General features: G+C 45.0%; 2 protein-coding genes across 2 annotated transcripts in view; both read left to right on the plus strand.

The window, feature by feature from the left end:
• The window catches only part of TBC1D5 (TBC1 domain family member 5), a 274,157-nt gene that overhangs the window by 207,592 nt on the left and 48,050 nt on the right, over nt 1-18,515 (plus strand). The window lies entirely within an intron of this gene.
• On the plus strand, nt 7-3,563 carry LOC140907474 (uncharacterized). Its single transcript, XM_073333538.1, has 2 exons — nt 7-2,135; nt 2,857-3,563. The coding sequence occupies exons 1-2, from the start codon at nt 1,733-1,735 to the stop codon at nt 3,540-3,542; spliced, it is 1,089 nt and encodes a 362-aa protein (XP_073189639.1). The 5' UTR covers nt 7-1,732; the 3' UTR covers nt 3,543-3,563.

The raw sequence follows: 18,515 nt of genomic DNA on the forward strand, positions 1-18,515 counted from the left end.
GTAAGTTCCTGAACATTGTGAGCTGGTTGTGTTTTAGGGTTTTTCTCCATGACACATTGTTTCATTTATTGTAATTGATTATTTTTCTTATTAATTAAGCATTTGCATTTGAAAATATTCCCCAAGCAGAAATTAATGACAAAACAAAAATCACTGAAGATATTTGTATATATTTTTTGCTAAATAGCATCTGCTCTTTACCCTCAATCTCACAACCCAAATTTATCTTTTGAAGCCCCTGAAAGTCTCTCGTGGGCCAGATGAGAAGAGAGACTCCTACAAGTTCATTTATTTCATTAGACCTCAGGGGTGGGCCCGAAACTAATAAACAGTTCAGAGACAGACTTTATAATCATCAGATCCAAATGTATCCATCTGGTGCCCCGCAAATTCCCTAATATGTTCAAGGTTTCCCACATCTGTATCCTACAATGACAGTTATATCTCCAGGCAGCCACTTTCTTAAGACACGAGAAATTCCTATTTAAAAAACTTGTTGCTTTCATCTAAGGAAATCTGCTGATGTGGTAGGTGCTGTGTAAGAACTTACAACCTTACTAAAGAGCTGAGAAGAGATCTAGGTTGATTAATCTTATATGTTATGGGAGCAGGCTCCTTCACTGAAATAAAAATTAATTACTTTAAACTTAAAAAAACATTTTCTTCAGCCATCGGCCTCACATAGTCTTTCTGATTGTTAGAGCAATATTTATGTATTGAAAAACTTAGAGTTTTTTGCTCAAAAATGGAGGCAAAATGTAAATTTTCTGTGTTTTTACAAATTTATGTTGATAGAATTTCCTGTTAATTTCACCAAATAGTAACTGTAAAAGGAAAATTTCTGTACTATACCAAAACTTGCAATATTCGGAGATCCCAGAAATACAAATGCACAATGGTAAGTTAAAGACAGAATGGAAACGTTAACTGTGAATGTCATAACTTTAAAGTTTTAACCCTAAGATTACAAATAATATAGATTTTTCTATTTGGTATTTAAAATTTGCTGCCTTGCTGGAAAAGTTGTTAAAAATATTATATTTTTAAATTTAAGACCTTACCTACTTGTTTTTCAAATGGAAAAAAAACACATCCATTCAGCTTTTTACTCTGCTCTGTTCAAACAATATACTGGGAATAATGAAGACACTGAAGTGCAGGTTATTTGCTTTTTCCTTTTATTGGGGTGCCTAAAGACACAAGTATATAAGGCCTTGTCTACACTGGCAAGTTTCTGGGCAGTAAAGCAGCTTTCTGCGGTGTAACTCCCGAGGTGCACACACTGCCAAGCCACTTAGTGCGCAGAAACTAAGAGGCGAGAGGCGTACAGCTTTCTGTGCCAGGGCTACAGCACCTCAGTGCCAGTGTACACACCCTGGTTGATTACAGTGCTGCGATTGGCCTCCGGGAGGTGTCCCACAATGCCTCATCTCGCCTCTTTGGTCATCAGTTTGAACTCTACTGACCAGCTCTCAGGTGACCAACCATGAGCCCCACCCCTTAAATTCCTAGGGAATTTTGAAAGTCCCATTCCTGTTTGCTTGGTGATGCATGCAGTGGTCTCAGCACATCTTTCCAGGTGGCCATCCCTGCTCCATGCACCAGGCAATCCCCCGCTTGGAGCAATGCCGAGCTGCTGGACCTCATTGGCATTTGGGAAGAGGAGGCTGTGCAGTCCCAGCTGCACTCCAGCCATAGGAATTATGATATGTATGGACAGATTTCATGATGCATGACAGAAAGGGGTGATGACTGGGACACACTGCAGTGCAGGGTCAAAGTGAAGGCACTACGGAATGCCTACTACAAGGCACAGGAGGCAAACCGCCGCTCCAGTGCTGCGCCCACGAGCTGCTGGTTCTACAAAGAGCTGGATGTGATACTCGGTGGTGACCTCACCTCCACTGCGAAAGCCACTGTGGATACTTCGGTGGCTCGCATGCCAGTCGAGAGTGGACCGAGCCAAGAGGAGGAAATCTTGGACGAGGATGTCGAGGGGGAGGGAGACCCAGAAGCAGAGGACGACTCGGAGGTCAGAGATGCATGCAGCCAGGAGCTCTCCTCTGTCCCAGAGGAGGCTAGCCAGTCACAGCTGTCGGAGGTTGGCAAAGCACAAACAGGAGAGGAGGCCCCTGGTAAGTGGCTTTGATTTTGGGAATCGCTGAAGTGAGTTGTTGGGGGCAGGAGGGTTGCAGAAAGCAGGCTTGTGTCTGTATGATGCGCATACCACCACATGCCTAGTCTGAGCAGCGGAACAGGGTGTTGATTGACTCCCTCACTTCACGAGAATCTGCCTCAGAGATCTCCACAAAACTCTCATGGAGATACTGGACAATCCGCTGCCGCAGGTTCCTTGGCAGAGCTGCTTTGTTTCTTGCCCCAGTAAGGGTAACATTCCCATGCCACTCTGCCATCACGGGGATGGTGGGGGGACCATTGCTGCACACAGGCGAGCCACATAGGGGCCAGGGCAGAAGCTGCAGTCTTAGAGAAGACCCTCCCTTGATTCCCTGCTCACCCTCAGTAGCGAGATATCTTCCATAATGAACAGAGCCTGTGGAAAATGTGGGTACAGTAATTATTATAAGCCCTCTTCCTCCCCCTCCCCCCCGACAAAGTGCTGGCACTCCCCAAGAGCCATGTGCCCAGTGTACAGTACGGTCCTGGAACACTGATTTCCCCAGCCCCTGTGGTTATTCACCATTTTGGGGGTCTTGTGGCTCACATGTGCTTGCCTGGGATCAGCCAGTTAGTGACAGGTATGTGAATAGTGTCTGTGTTTTAAATCACTGAATCAGTGGTCCGTGTGTTGCAAACAATACTGCTTTTATCAAATGTTGCATTTTGGCTTCACAGGTATGACCATGGGAGCCCAGTCTCCCTCGTGGTTATTGCCGGCTGAACGGCTGCGCAGAATTAGAAAGCAGCCACGAAGAGCTAAGGAGGACTTTTTGCATGATGTCATGATGCACTCCGTGGCTGAGAAGCAGAAATTGAAGGAGTGGCAGGACAGCGAGAAGAGGGATCGAAAGGAGAACGTGGCACACCAGAAAGAAGCCACTGAGCGGCTCTTAAACCTTATGGAGCACCAAGTGGACACGCTCCGGCCACTACTAGCACTGCGAACCAAGCAGCTCCGCACCCGCCCTCCCCTGCAGCCGCTGTCACAAAACTCCTTCCTATGTGCCCCCCAGACCCCGCCAACACACTCTTATCAACCTCCTGGCTCCAGTCTGTACCCACTGCATTCCACTCCTGCCCCATCACAGTCCAGCACTGCGGACTCCCCGTACTCACTTCACTCAACATCCATCCCTCTGCAGTTTAGCCTTGCTGAAGTACTCCAGAGGAGAAGGTTGGATATGATACCTGGACATAAACAAATATTTAACCATCCTGGGACCCTCCCTCCTCTTGGGACCCTTCCTTCCCCCATCTCCCTCAGTGTTGATGTGGTTTTTTGTTTCTCTCTCCCATCTGGTGGTTGTTTTTTAATAAAAGAATTGTTTTGGTTTGAAAGCAAGCTTTATTCCATTAACTGAAAGCAAAAAGGGCCCTGCAAAGCAACAGGCAATTTTCTTACACTTTCATATGCATCATCTGCACCAATCACAATCACCTCCTAGCATTACAAGCACTGCACTCCCGAGCATAGCAACAAATATTAGTGCCTTTCAGCTTCAAATTGCTTCCTCAAGGCATCCCTGATCCTTATGGCCCCACGCTGTGCCTTTCTAATGGCCTTGGTCTCTGGCTGTTCAAATTCAGCCTCCAGGCACTGAGCCTCAGCAGTCCAACCCTGAGTGAAGCTTTCACCCTTCCCTTCACAAATATTCTGGAGCGTACAGCACGCGGCTATAAGCATAGGAATATTGTCATCGGACAGGTCCAGCCTCCCATATAGGCAGCGCCTGGGGGCCTTTAAATGGCCAAAAGCACACTCCACAGCCGTTCTGCACTTGCTCAGCTGTTGAACCGCTCCTTGCTGCTGTCAAGGTGCCCCGTGTATGGCTTCATAAGCCACGGCAGTAAGGGGGAGGCGAGGTCTCCCAGGATCACAATGAGCATTTCAACTTCCCCTACGGTGATCTTCTGGTCCGGGAAGAAAGTCCCTGCTTGCAGCTTCCTGAACAGGGCAGTGTTCTGAAAGATGCGTGTGTCATCTACCTTTCTGGATTAGCCTGCGGTTAGTGTCTGTGACCCACAAGCGCCTGGAAAACCATTGAGAAATACCCCTTCCGATTAATGTACTTGGTGGCTAGATGGTCTGGTGCCAGAATTGGAATATCTATCGCCCCTTAACAGTAAGGGAAGCCCATTTGTGCAAAGCCATCCACAATGTCCTGCACGTTGCCCAGAGTCACAGTCTTTCAGAGCAGGATGCGATTAATGGCCCTTTACAGTTCTAGCAACACAAGTCCAACGATCGACTTTCCCATTCCGAACTGGTTAGAGACCGATTGGTAGCAGTCTGGAGTAGCCAGCTTCCACAGTGCAATCGCCACACGCTTCTCCAACAACAGGGAAGCTCTCATTCTCATGTACCTGCGCCGCAGGGCTGGGGTGAGCTCGTAATACAGTCCCATGAATGTGGCTTTCCTCATCCAAAAGTTCTGTAGGCACTGCTTGTCATCCCAGATGTGCAAGATGATGTGATCCCACCACTCAGTGCTTGTTCCCCGAGCCCAAAAGCGGTGTTCCACTGTGATGAGCACGTCCGTGAATGCCACAAGCAATCTCATGTCATAGCCACTACATGTGGCAAGATCAATGTTGAACTCCTTTTGCCTTTGTAGTTGAAGGAATAACTCCACTGCCACTTATGACATGTTAGTGAGAGTGAGCAGCATATTGATGAACAGTGCGGGATCCATTCCCGCAGAACGAAGAGGCAGGGCACTCAGTACACAGACGGTTGAAAGATGGCACCAAATGCAGACGGAAGCACAGGGATTGCTGGGATGCGAAGCAATGCATGACGGGGCATTGGGACAGGACCCAGGATGCCCCGTGACTCCCTCCACCTTCCCACAACTCTTAGCGGCAGAAGAGGGGTGTCCAGGGCTGGCTTAGACTTTCTGGGGCCCGGGTCCAAGCCCAAGGGCTTCACCCCTGGGCAGCAGGGCTCAGGTTACAGGCCCCCTGCCTGGGGCTGAAGCCCTTAGGCTTCAGCTTTGGGCCCCCAGCCTGGGGAGGTGCGGCTTTGGCTTTGCCCCCACCCCAGGGTGTGGGGCTTGGTAGGACTCAGGCTTGGGTCCCCCTTCCTGGGGCCCTGTAGTAATTTTTGTTGTCAGAAGGAGGTCATGGTGCAATGAAGTTTGAGAGCCCCTGGAATAGAGCTCTGGGATCATTTCCTCTCATAACCTATCTCCCCCTCCCTATGAGCAAACTGTGGAGGAAAATTGGACAGATTTGCAGCCCTTCATTTCTTATTATGATCACCTTCCTTCAACTACAAGAATTAAGAACAGTCGGTTCCTGTTCTTGGCAAATAGCAGGGCTGGGGCTGACTAGCTCTTAGTTTTGGCAAACATTGGAGCTGTCTGACACCTGTCTCTGGCAGGAGATATTGGGCTTGGCTTTTGGCCACAAAGAAGTGTTAAGATGGAAACTGTTGTATCCAAGATTATTGTTGGCCTTATCAGCTGTTTCCTTACATCTCAGGTTTGACTTAAGTGACACCATCAGACATACAATTTTCCTCCTATATATACTATCGTCTCTTTGTCAGAGGGTTAATGTTTGTGATTTATATAACCCATCGAACTGGTTAGAAGTTGGTTGCAAGTACCTGTACAAATCTTAGAAAAACGGATGTCTGAGGCTTGGTCTACACTACAAACTTGTGTTGGTATAATTACATCACTTGGGTGGGTGGAAAATCAACATATTATACTGATCTAGCCCCCGGTGCAGAAAGCACTTTATCAACAGGAGAAGCCCTCCCACTAACACAGCTTCTACCTCTGAGGGAAGTGGAGTATCTCTACCCACAGGAGAAGCTCCCCATAGGCATAGGTAGTATCTTCACTAATGACTACAGAGGCACAGCTGCACCAGTGTAGACAAGCCCTGGGATCTGCATTTTGCATAACACATCCGAAAATCAAACCACTGATTTAGCTGCCTCATTTCAGTCACCCACGTTTGACAATTTTGGCCATAGACTACAAAGCATAAAAAGCCAAGAGGATAACAAAATAAATAGGGGTGGCAATAACATCATATACACACACACATATTGTCCTTGAGTAGAAGTATTTCCTTTTGTGCATTTTATACAATCCTGTAAGCTTAAAGACTTTTTTTTACTTCCATAAACCTTTTATGTGGGCTAAATTATTTTTTAAACTCCTAAATATAGTGTTTTAACAAAATGTTTGTGAATTTGTATTTAACATGTACCTCGCATTTATTCAGAAATACAAATGTCCCAGTGCAATGCCCTTTTCTTAATGACAATGAAAACATTCCTAGAAATGAATGTGATATAATTTAAACTATTATTATAACCGCTTAATGAGTTTATAAATGCTTTCTTGTAAAATCTGGGGTTTGCTGGGTCTAATATAAAAAACCCACCTCTGCTGACATTTGAGTGTAGTGTATTAAGTTTAATGAATCAATCTGAAACTGTAATTTATATTTCAGGAGATTTTCCAGCTTTGCCATTCTGATGTGATTATCTTGATTTTGATTTGAGGCCAAATTCAATTCAGACACTTGAAACTTGGCGTTTGTTTAGTTTTTCAATGCCATTCTAACCTTGGAAATAGAAAGCACTTTAATCTGACAGGCTGCCAGGTCATCTGACCACAGTTTGTAGGGTACTTTTTAGATCTGTTGGAACTGTTGCACTGTTTTCAGTTTCCTTCCTTATGTAGCCACAGCATTGCTGTTACTCAGATCAAAGAGCTGTGTGAGCATCAGGAAAAGAAATGTCTTATAAAATAAGCTTTCTCTCTCACATATTTATGTATTGACATGTTTATCTAATTTTTGTAAAAAGGTTTTTGATGACACCATCATAGTCAGCTATTACACATCTTCATGCTTCAAGTAATTCCATTTAAATAAAAACAACTGTGGTGGTGTAAAAGCAGGAAGTGAATTTCTAGGAAGCTTAACAAGAAGTTATACAAATGAAAACTATGGTTCAGCGGTTCTCAAACTATGTGTTGAGACCCCAAAGTGGGTCACGACCCCATGTTAATGGGGTTTCCAGGGCTAGCTTAGACTTGCTGGGGCCAGCGGCCAAAGCCGTAGCCTGAGCCCCACTGTTTGGTGCAAAAGCCTTAGGGCTTCAGACTTTGGCACTCCCACCCGAGGTGGCAGGGATTGGGCGGGCTAAGGCTTCAGTCCCCCCTCTGGGGGTCGTGAAGTAATTTTTGTAGTCAGAAGCGGGTTGTGGTGCAATGATGTTTGAGAACCCCCTGCTCTAGTTACATAAGGTGAATGAGATTACAACAAAACCATATTGTTTTTCAGCCATATCTGAGGTCAATATGATGATATACAGATCAGATTTGTAAAGCCATTTGGAAGACTTTCGAAATGTGTAGAACAGCCAATAATCTGTACTGGCTAAAAGAGGGTTAAATATTTAAGTCCTGCTGAAATCATGTGTTCCAGTAATAATGCCTATTTCCACATCCTGACCCATCTCTACATAGTAACAGTGTAAAATTACATAATTTGGCAGAAGGCAATAAGGGGTTTTAAAATTATTGGACAATAAAATTGGTGGCTGCTAGGGAAGATGCAATAAAATTTCAAAATCTTGACTGTTTGGAGGCTCTGGGTAAAATCTGCAAAAGTGCCTAAATGACTTAGGAGCTGAGGTCCCATTTTCAAAAGTGACATAGGCGTTTAGAAGCCCAAATCACATTTACATCCAACGTGAATGGGATCTAGGTTCCTTAGGCACTTTTGAAAATTTTACCCTCTGCCTTTTTTCTCTCTTTAAATTATCTAATAGTTTACCTGAGTTTCCATTTTTGCAAATGTTCAGAAACTGACTGGACTCTTATAAAAAAAAAATATGTACAGTGCCATTCCAAATCTAAATGATTTGTTTATTTTCTCCTTGAAAGAAATTGTAGTTTTATATTTCAATTTAGGATGTGTTGAAATTTTTTCATGTTCAGTTAAATCAAGCTTCTCCCCACAAAAACACAGATCTTGTACTTTTATTGTAGCAAGTTAGTGTAAATGTTTACATTCGTAAATGTTTTGAGTCCTTGCATAATTACTATACTTAAGCATTACCCTTCTTAAATTCTGAACATTATAATCAGAGCTCCTAAAAGATCTAAATAATGAGGTCCAATTCCAAAACTGCATACTGAATCATGAATCACATCACAGAACAAATGTATCATTTGGAATAGAGAATATTTCACTTGAACTGTTATGTAGCTGATGCTTAAGAACCATTTTTAAGTGAATAAAATATAAATAGTGGTTGAATAAATCTAGTATATTTAACAAGCATATGGAAAGACTGAAATGTTGCTCATGGTGTATTGTGTTTCATAATTCATAAATATTCACAAAAATGTCTTTTTTACATTATGAATCAAATCAACATTTTGCAGTGGCAAAAGAAATCACTTGTGAAAACTAAATGAGAATTTATTATTTGGGGTCATTAATCTATAACAAAAGATATGCTTTGGGAATTATTAATAAAAGACTAGATGGAGGCAATATTGTAACTAGAGCAGCAAAAATAAGAAAAATATTGCAAAAATATATCACACCTAGTAGGCAATTCAGTAACATTTTAGAAACACAATGTAGGAGCACAATACATGCACTGTATTCACTCCAAAAATATATGGATTCAAGAATACTTAGTATCTTATTTCAAAGATCTTTAACATCCAAAAACTTGTTTCTTGGGATTTTTTTAAAATTATGGACAGAATACTATGACTGTTTCAGTCTCACATTTGTCCTACAGTCACTATATGTATATCTAGAATTAAAAGCAAAAAGCCAGCCAAACATAATAGTAAAATAATCATAATGGGAAAAAACAAATCAGAAATCTCCCTAGTTCGTTTATATATTTATTGTCATTTCTTTGGTACTCATCACCATATAATCTGAGCACCTACTTATGGATATAAAAGCAATATTACAGTAAGATTTTTAAAAAAAAAAGTATTATAAGCAATGTGTGCAACGATGCTTATACCTGAGTAGTGGCTTTTTCAGGGTTTTATAGGTTCATTTGCACCCACAGCAACCATTAATCCCCACTAAAGTGACAAACCTGTGTGACGCTGCGACACCATATCCCTGGTCACAGTGCCCAGAGTGGAGAGGTGGGCCCAGCCTCACGCCACTGCCGGGTGAGAGTGGGGCATGCTCACTCTCCAAACGCTGCCCTCCACACTGAGCCTGGATTAGGGTTGTCATGCCATGGCAGAGGCTGCTGCTGAGCCTGACCAGTGCCCCAGTTGACTGCAACAAGAAACGCTTAGTAGAGTGCACCCATGGAATCATGAGGCTCCATCTGCCCCTATTATAGATAAATTTTACCAGAATTTCTGTTCTAGGGGGCCTTTTCCAATTCTTTATTCCCTTTTCAGTTTTTATATCTAGCTAAATTTGCCAGATTTGTTGTCAGTCTGGGCATAATTTGTATTCTACATCATGGGCACCTTGTGATCCATGACCCATTACAACTGGGGGTTTTCCTCCTTTTCAAAGCATGGAGCCCTCTCTCTCCTTGTTTGTTGGGGTGGTTTTTTTTAACCAAAGAAGCCCTCTCTCGCTTCAGGATGTACTGCCAGCAGGTAGAGCTGTTCAGAGAACAAATTGACTCTCTTAGCTCCCCAGTGTCTTACCTCCACTGGAAGAGGCAGGAAGTTCCCTTCAATTCTCCTTTCTCTGTCTCCAGGCAGGAGCTTTTCCCAAGATATGTATATTTTTATTTTTTACCCTCTCCTTGGTGCTCCCTTGGTAGGGAGAAGATACTTTTAAAACAGGACTCTGCCGGACAGTGGTATTGCAAGAAAAAACCCAGCAGCGTAGCAAGCTCAGCTCGGATCAAAGAGGCTTCTGCTAGTGGATCAATTGTGCAGTATTACACCACTCTGCAGTAATGTGACACACAAGCCTTACGCCGTCTGGGGGCACAGATTCAGCAGTGCAGCAGTGGGAGCCAGCTTTTCAGAACCTCCAAGCCAGGGACCCCTGACCACTTGGTGCTCCAGGCCAAAGTAAAACATGGCAACAAGGGCTGACTACAGCAATAGCAGTGTGGCAGGCAAGCCTTCACTTGTTTGAGGCTGAAATTCAGCAGCAGGTCCTGGCATTTTGGAAACAACAAGCCCAAGGTCCTTGGCTGTTTTGTCTCCTCCCCCCGCTTTCTTCTTCTGACAGAAGTGAATTATAGCGTCCAGGAGCATCTTCAAGAAGCTGCTAACTCAGAGGATTAGGAAAAACCCACAGCACAGGACGCCCTGCTCCTTTTAGACTGCTGCAGTAACTAGGTATTTTTGACCCAATTATTCCAACAAGGGTCTTACACAGTCCTTGTTATAGTCGGTATCTTGAACCCATGCCCTGTCAGTGGTTCTGTCAGTCCCGCTCTCCTCGGGGGGGGGGGGGGGGGAGGGCAGGCGTGACTCCCAGAGGTTCTGAAACCAAAACAACAGGTTTAAAAAACCACTCAAATGGCTGAGGTTCTCCATATTTGGTACCAGTTTCCATTATATCAAGGCAGTCCGAGGGTTCTGTGCACTGGTCATGGTGCACCTCTGAACGCTACAAATTTTTGTGATTATCGGAACCACGAATCAGATTCTCTGGGCGGTCCTGTTCTTTTCTGCAGCACTGTGGAAGCTGAGATAGTCCCACTCAATTCCAAGCAAGAGGTTGTCCTAGGACACTCATCAGAACACCTTTTTAAAATTATAGCAGCTAGAAAGGTGATTCTCTTCCTTAAGTTTCCATCCAGAATTGGTTGCCACTCATGAAATGTAACACCAGGCTACTGTTGCATGCTAGAGCAAAAGCTAAAAATCTGGAATAAAGCAGGAGGAATTCTTTTTCCTGGAGCTGAAAGTTTTGCTGACTATGTATTACATTGATTGTTTGTTTATAGTACTGCCAACTATTTGCTGGGTGTTTCCCAAGCCCTCATAAAGGACAGTGTCTGCTCCGAGGAGCTCACAACATAAGGCATCTAAGGATTAAAACCACATACATTTGAGCAAAAGAGCAGAATGTAAGTTACTTATTTAAGCAGGTGCCACTGGGATGCTATTGAATGAGAACTAAATCATTTGAAGTTAACAGAAAAGTAGTGGCCTAGGAACCCATGGTCTCAGACTCGTTCAGATGTCAGTTCAGCATCCTTGAAACTCCTGATTAGTGGGAAATTCTATTCCATGATCCCCTCAAACTTTCACACCTACAGCACATTGAACCGAAGAGGTTTTATCTTCTAGAGCATGAATATTCAGGAAAGCTCATGAACTTCCTCCTCAAGTCTATAAACGGTCTTCAAATCTGGGCATTTCAAGAGTTCTGAGAACTTGAACCTGGTGGTGCTCTTGAAAGGACAAAGTTCCCCTGTATCTCACAACCAGGGACATATTGCAGTTCTTTCTAGATGGGCTCTTGGTTGGGTTTGAGTCCTACCTTCCTGAAGGACCAAGGCTCAGTGTTAGGAGACATATTCCTTGTAGCACATTCCTTCTATGTCTATCCCTTCTTTAGCAGCACACTCACGTTTCCCAGGACCTTCAAGCTGTGTCTCTTCAATATCTGTCTGGAATCCTTATGTGCCCCTTTTCCCTGGTGAGGTGACTCTCAGGCCTGCACCAGGATTCTCTGGTTTTCACTTGAACCAGTCTCTTTTAATTTACTTTCCTTGTGTTCTAAGCCCTTCCACTACCAGGATAATTAGTTTCACTCTTGAACTGTGATTGAGACATTCAAATTCTGTTTATGCAAATCTAAAGCTTGAAGAAAATGTTAGGATTAGTTGGCTGCCTAAGGAAGGGTGCAAATCGTTCACTATTTCCAGCTGGATAAATTCAGGAATTTGTCAGGCCTCCTACAGATTTTTCACAAATTACACTCTGCTTCCCCTTCTCACTTATTCAGGAACTCATTTATTCAGGAACCTCGTCATTTCCTGGCAGGACAACACAGTACTTCATTCAAGCAATTTTACTGTTTGGCTGCCCAGTCTCAGTGTATTCTTTTCCTTTATTTGTTACTTTAAAATAGAAGTGTTGTCTTGTCTGATATTATTTTTGGACAAATGGTTCTGCAGTTTCATTATTGGTTTTCTTCATTAAATCCTTTCATATGATGGAGGAAGGAGAAAGAATAAAAGCAAAAAATCCAGACAAACGAAAAACAATCTTTGGATAAGAGTTTTTCCCTCTCAATTTAATTTTCTTCATTTTTTTTTAGTTTCCTTCCTGTTTGTGGGGATTTGTTTTGCTGTTGACTATAACCCACTTATAAAATATCACAGAGTAGCAGTGAAAGGTATAATTCACTTAGCTAGCTGTAATTTTTCATTCTCTGAATTGGGTGCATGTTGCTTCGTGACCCTCCACCCATGGCGACACTTACTTTTGCATCAAATGCCAGTTGGAAGGGAAATGTTGCAATCTGTCCTTTTTCTCTTGCAGAGCATTCCTGCAGAGAGAGAGAGAAATGGGATTTCCTCATATTGGGATCTAAGTCTTCATTTCCATTTTTTTGTATAATAAATTAATAAGATGCAAAAGATGAAGTATCCTGCCTGGAAACAGAAAATCTTTCATAATGATTATAAATCAGAATTTATAGCTTGTCTTCTCAGCATAGGCAGTTGGCTGGGGAGTTGGAGAGGCGATCAGTTCCCTGACAGCTCCACCTCCTGGCACTACATTGTGAAGCTAGGGCAGGGGAGTTAAAAGAAAAAAAGAGGCTCTTCCCTGTTTGAAAGATGAGCAGGAATAAGATGAGTAATGGATCACAGATCATCATGTACCAACTTGAGAAAATATATGGGTACGTAAGTAAATTTTTACTATTTTTCTTTTTTTTAATATTATCAACTGAAATGGTTTAGCCGTTTTCAAAATCAAAGAGTAGGAACAAAAATACTTTTCCTGTGCTTTCCTGTGAACAGCACTCATGCATTAGTGGTAGACATTAGAAATGTGGATTTTGACAGGAGGTAGTTCCTTGGTCAGAGATGTGCTTTTTGTTGGTCTCTTGATAATTGGCTGTGACTTATCAAAGTCATACTGTTTTTTAAGTACTTTGTGCATATACACTGGATTTTGTAATGCAGTCTTTCAATTGTTTGCCAGTGTTCCATTGGTTCTGCACATACGCACATAGCTTTGGAAAGTTCATAGGCAGTGCTGTGTCTTTCTCTATGATTAATGGTGTACAGAGGAGGAGTCACGAGGATGAGCATACTAGTGCTCGAAAATAGTGTGTTCTCAGGATGCTAAGCTTGGAAATTTGATGGGAGTTGACCATCTAGCTCACTTGAAAATACCATCCAAAAGTCCTGGGTGGATGAGAGACCTGGCTCTCCTAGCAGCTCTTCGTTATCTCAGGGTATGCCTACACTATGAAATTAGGTCAAATTTATAGAAGTTGTTTTTTTAGAAATCGTTTTTATATAGTCGATTCTGTGTGTCCCCACACAAAATGCTCTAAGTGCATTAAGTGCATTAACTCGGCGGAGTGCTTCCACAGTACCGAGGCTAGCGTCGACTTCCGGAGAGTTGCACTGTGAGTAGCTATCCCACAGTTCCCGCAGTCTCCGCCACCCATTGGAATTCTGGGTTGAGATCCCAATGCCTAATGGGGCAAAAAGCGTTGTCGCGGGTGGTTCTGGGTACATGTTGTCAGGCCCGCCCTCGCTCCCTCCCTCCGTGAAGGCAACGGCAGACAATCGTTTCACGCCTTATTTCCTGAGTTACCTGTGCAGACGCCATACCACGGCAAGCATGGAGCCCACTCGGCTCACTGTCATGGTACGTCTCCTGAGTGCTGGCAGATGTGGTACTGCATTGCTACACAGCAGCAGCTCATTGCCTTGTGGCAGCAGATGGTGCAATAGGCCTGATAACCATCGTCGTCATGTCCTAGGTGCTTTTGGCCACCTCAGTAAGGTCGGTCAGGAGCACCTGGGCAGATATGGGCGCAGGGACTAAAATAGGAATGACTCAACCAGGTCATTCTCTTTAGTCCTGCCGGCAGTCCTATTGTACCGTCTTCTGGCGAGCAGCCAGGAGATGAGAATGGCTAGTAGTCCTATTGCACCATCTTCTGCCGAGCAGCCAGGATGGCTAGCAGTCCTATTGCAGCATCTTCTGCCGAGCAGCCAGGAGATGAGCATGGCTAGCAGTCCTACTGCACCGTCTGCTGCCAGCCAAAGATGTAAAAGATAGATGGAGTAGATCAAAACAAGAAATAGACCAGATTTGTTTTGTTTGTATTCATTTGCTCCCCCCTCCCTCCCTCCATGAAATCAACGGCTGACAATCGTTTCGGTGAGGTCTGTCAGGGGCACCTTGAAAAGTTTAATGGAGATTCAGTCCTGCCTGGAATACTGGGGGGAGGGATAGCTCAGTGGGTTGAGCATTGACCTGCTAAACCCAGGGTTTTGAGTTCAATCCTTGAGAGGGCCTTCTGTGTGACATTTGTTTTTGTTTCTCCTTGATGTAAAGCCACCCGCTTTGTTGATTTTAATTCCCTGTAAGCCATATCGTCAGTCGTCCCTCCCTCCGTCAGAGCAACGGCAGACAATCGTTCCGCGCCTTTTTTCCATGCAGATGCCATACCACGGCAAGCATGGAGCCCGCACAGATCATTTTGGCAATTAGGAGCACATTAAACACCACGCACATTATCCAGCAGTATATGCAGCACCAGAACCTGCCAAAGCGAAACCGGGCGAGTAGGCGACGTCAGCGCAGTGACGAGAGTGATGAGGACATGGACACAGACTTCTCTCAAAGCACGGGCCCTGGCAATGTGGGCATCATGGTGCTAATGGGGCAGGTTCATGCCGTGGAAAGCTGATTCTGGGCCCGGGAAGCAAGCACAGACTGGTGGGACCGCATAGTGTTGCAGGTCTGGGACAATTCAGAGTGGCTGTGAAACTTTCGCATGCGTAAGGACACTTTCATGGAACTTTGTGACTTGCTTTCCCCTGCCCTGAAGCGCATGAATACCAAGATGAGAGCAGCCCTCACATTTGAGAAGCGAGTGGCGATAGCCCTGTGGAAGCTTGCAACACCAGACAGCTACTGGTCAGTCGGGAATCAATTTGGAGTGGGCAAATCTACTGTGGGGGCTGCTGTGATGCAAGTAGCCAACGCAATCAAAGATCTGCTGATATCAAGGGTAGTGACCCTGGGAAATGTGCAGGTCATAGTGGATGACTTTGCTGCAATGGGATTCCCTAACTGTGGTGGGGCCATAGGCGGAACCCATATCCCTATCTTGGCACCGGAGCACCAAGCTGGTGAATACATAAACCGCAAGGGGTACTTTTCAATAGTGCTGCAAGCACTGGTGGATCACAAGGGACATTTCACCAATATCAACGTGGGATGGCCGGGAAAGGTACATGACACTCGCATCTTCAGGAACTCTGGTCTATTTCAAAAGCTGCAGGAAGGGACTTTCTTCCCAGATCAGAAAATAACCTTTGCAGATGTTGAAATGCCTATAGTTATCCTTGGGGACCCAGCATACCCCTTAATGCCATGACTCATTAAGCCATACACAGGCAGCCTGGACCTTAGTCAGGAGCTGTTCAGCTACAGGCTGAGCAAGTGCAGAATGGTGGTAGAATGTGCATTTGGACATTTAAAAGCACACTGGCACAGTTTACTGCCTCGATTAGACCTCAGCGAAACCAATATTCCCGTTCTTATTACTGCTTGCTGTGCGCTCCACAATATCTGTGAGAGTAAGGGGGAGACGTTTACGGCGGGGTGGGAGGTTGAGGCAAATCATCTTCTGCTGGTTACGCACAGCCAGACACCAGGGCGGTTAGAAGAGCACAGGAGGATTCAGTGCACATCAGAGAAGCTTTGAAAACCAGTTTCATGACTGGCCAGGCTACGGTGTGAAAGTTCTGTTTGTTTCTCCTTAATGAACCCCCCCTCTCCCCTTGGTTCACTCTACTTCCCTGTAAGCTAACCACCCTCCCCTCCTCCCTTCGATCACCACTTGCAGAGACAATAAAGTCATTGTTGCTTCACATTCATGCATTCTTTGTTAATTCATCACACAAACAGGGAGATAACTACTAAGGTAGCCCAGGAGGGGTGGTGGAGGAGGGAAGCACCAGGTGGGATGGTGGAGGAGGGAAGGACAAGGCCACACAGCACTTTAAAACTTATTGAATGCCAACTTTCTGTTGCTTGGGCAATCCTCTGGGGTGGAGTGCTGGGTGGCCGGAGGCCCCCTCACCGCATTGTTGGGCGTCTGGGTGAGGAAGCTATGGAACTTGGGGAGGAGGGTGGTTGGTTACACAGGGGCTGTAGCGGCAGTCTGTGCCTTTCCTGCAGGTTAACCATACGCTGGAGCATATTAGTTTGATCCTCCAGCAGCCTCAGCTTGAATCCTGCCTCCTCTCATCACACTGTCGCCACCTATCAGCTTCAGCCCTCTCTTCAGCCCGTCACTTAACTCTCTTCAGCCCGCCACCTCTCCTCCCGGTCATTTTGTGCTTTCCTGCACTCTGACATTGTCTGCCTCCACGCATTCGTCTGTGCTCTGTCAGTGTGGGAGGACAGCATGAGGTCAGAGAACATTTCATCGTGAGTGCATTTTTTTTGCCTTCTAATCTTCACTAGCCTCTGGGAAGGAGAAGCTCCTGTGATCCTTGAAACCCATGCAGCTGGTGGGGGAAAAAAAGGGACGGTGGTATTTAAAACGACATATTTTATAGAACAATGGGTACACTCTTTCACGGTAAACCTTGCTGTTAACATTACATACATAGCACATGTGTTTTCGTTAAAAGGTCGCATTTTGCCTCTCCCTACCCTGTGGCTAACCCATTCCCCCACCACGTGGTTAACAGCAGGGAACATTTCTGTTCAGCCACAGGCAAACAGCCCAGCAGGAACAGGCACTTCTGAATGTCCCCTTAAGAAAAGGAACCTATTTCAACCAGATGACCATGAATGATATCACTCTCCTGAGGATAACACAGAGAGATAAAGAAAGGATGTTGTTTGAATGCCAGCAAACATACACTGCAATGCTTTGTTCTGCAATGATTCCTGACTATGTGCTACTGGCCTGACGTGGTAAAGTGTCCTACCATAGTGGATGGAATAAGGCTGCCCTCCCCAGAAACCTTTTGCAAAGGCTTTGGGAGTACATCCAGGAGAGCTTTATGGAGATGTCCCTGGAGGATTTCCGCTCCATCCCCAGACACGTTAACAGACTTTTCCAGTAGCTGTACTGGCCGTGAATGCCAGGGCAAATTAATCATTAAACACACTTGCTTTTAAACCATGTTTACTATTTTAAAAGGTACACTCACCAGAGGTCCCTTCTCTGCCTGCCGGATCCAGGAGGCAGCCGTGAGTGGGTTCGGGGGGTACTGGTTCCAGGTCCAGGGTAAGAAACAGTTCCTGGCTGTCAGGAAAACCGGTTTCTCCGCTTGCTTGCTGTGAGCTATCTACAACTCATCATCTTCCTCATCCTCAAAACCTGCTTCTGTGTTGCCTCCCTCTCCATTGATGGAGTCAAAGCACACGGTTGGGGAATGGTGGCTGAGCCCCCTAAAATGGCATGCAGCTCATCATAGAAGCGGCATGTTTGGGACTCTGACCCAGAGTGGCCATTTGCCTCTCTGGTTTTCTGGTAGGCTTGCCTCAGCTCCTTAAGTTTCACGCGGCACTGCTTCAGGTCCCTGTTATGGCCTCTGTCCTTCATGCCCTGGGAGATTTTGACACATGTTTTGGCATTTCGAAAACTATAACAGAGTTCTGATAGCACGGATTCCTCTCCCCATACAGCGATCAGATCCCGTACCTCCCGTTCGGTCCATACTGGAGCTCTTTTGCGATTCTGGGACTCCATCATGGTCACCTCTGCTGATGAGCTCTGCACTCACCTGCAGCTTGCCAAGCTGGCCAAACAGGAAATGAGATTCAAAAGTTCGCGGGCCTTTTCCTGTCTAACTGGCCAGTGCATCTGAGTTGAGAGTGCTGTCCAGAGCGGTCACAATGGAGCACTTTGGGATAGCTCCCGGAAGACAATACCATCGAATTGCGTCCACACTATCCCAAATTTGACCCAGCAAGGCTGATTTCAGCACTAATCCCCTTGTCGGGGGGTGGAGTAAAGAAATCGATGTTAAGAGCCCTTTAAGTAAAAAAAAAAGGGGCTTTGTCGTGTGGACGGGTGCAGGGTTAAATCAATTTAACGCTGCTAAATTCGACCTCAACTCCTAGTGTAGACCAGGGCTCAGAAATTTTTTAGGTGCTGCCATTTTTAAAAGCCTG

Source organism: Lepidochelys kempii, chromosome 2 (genome assembly GCF_965140265.1).
Source record: "Lepidochelys kempii isolate rLepKem1 chromosome 2, rLepKem1.hap2, whole genome shotgun sequence".
NCBI lineage: Eukaryota > Metazoa > Chordata > Testudines > Cheloniidae > Lepidochelys > Lepidochelys kempii.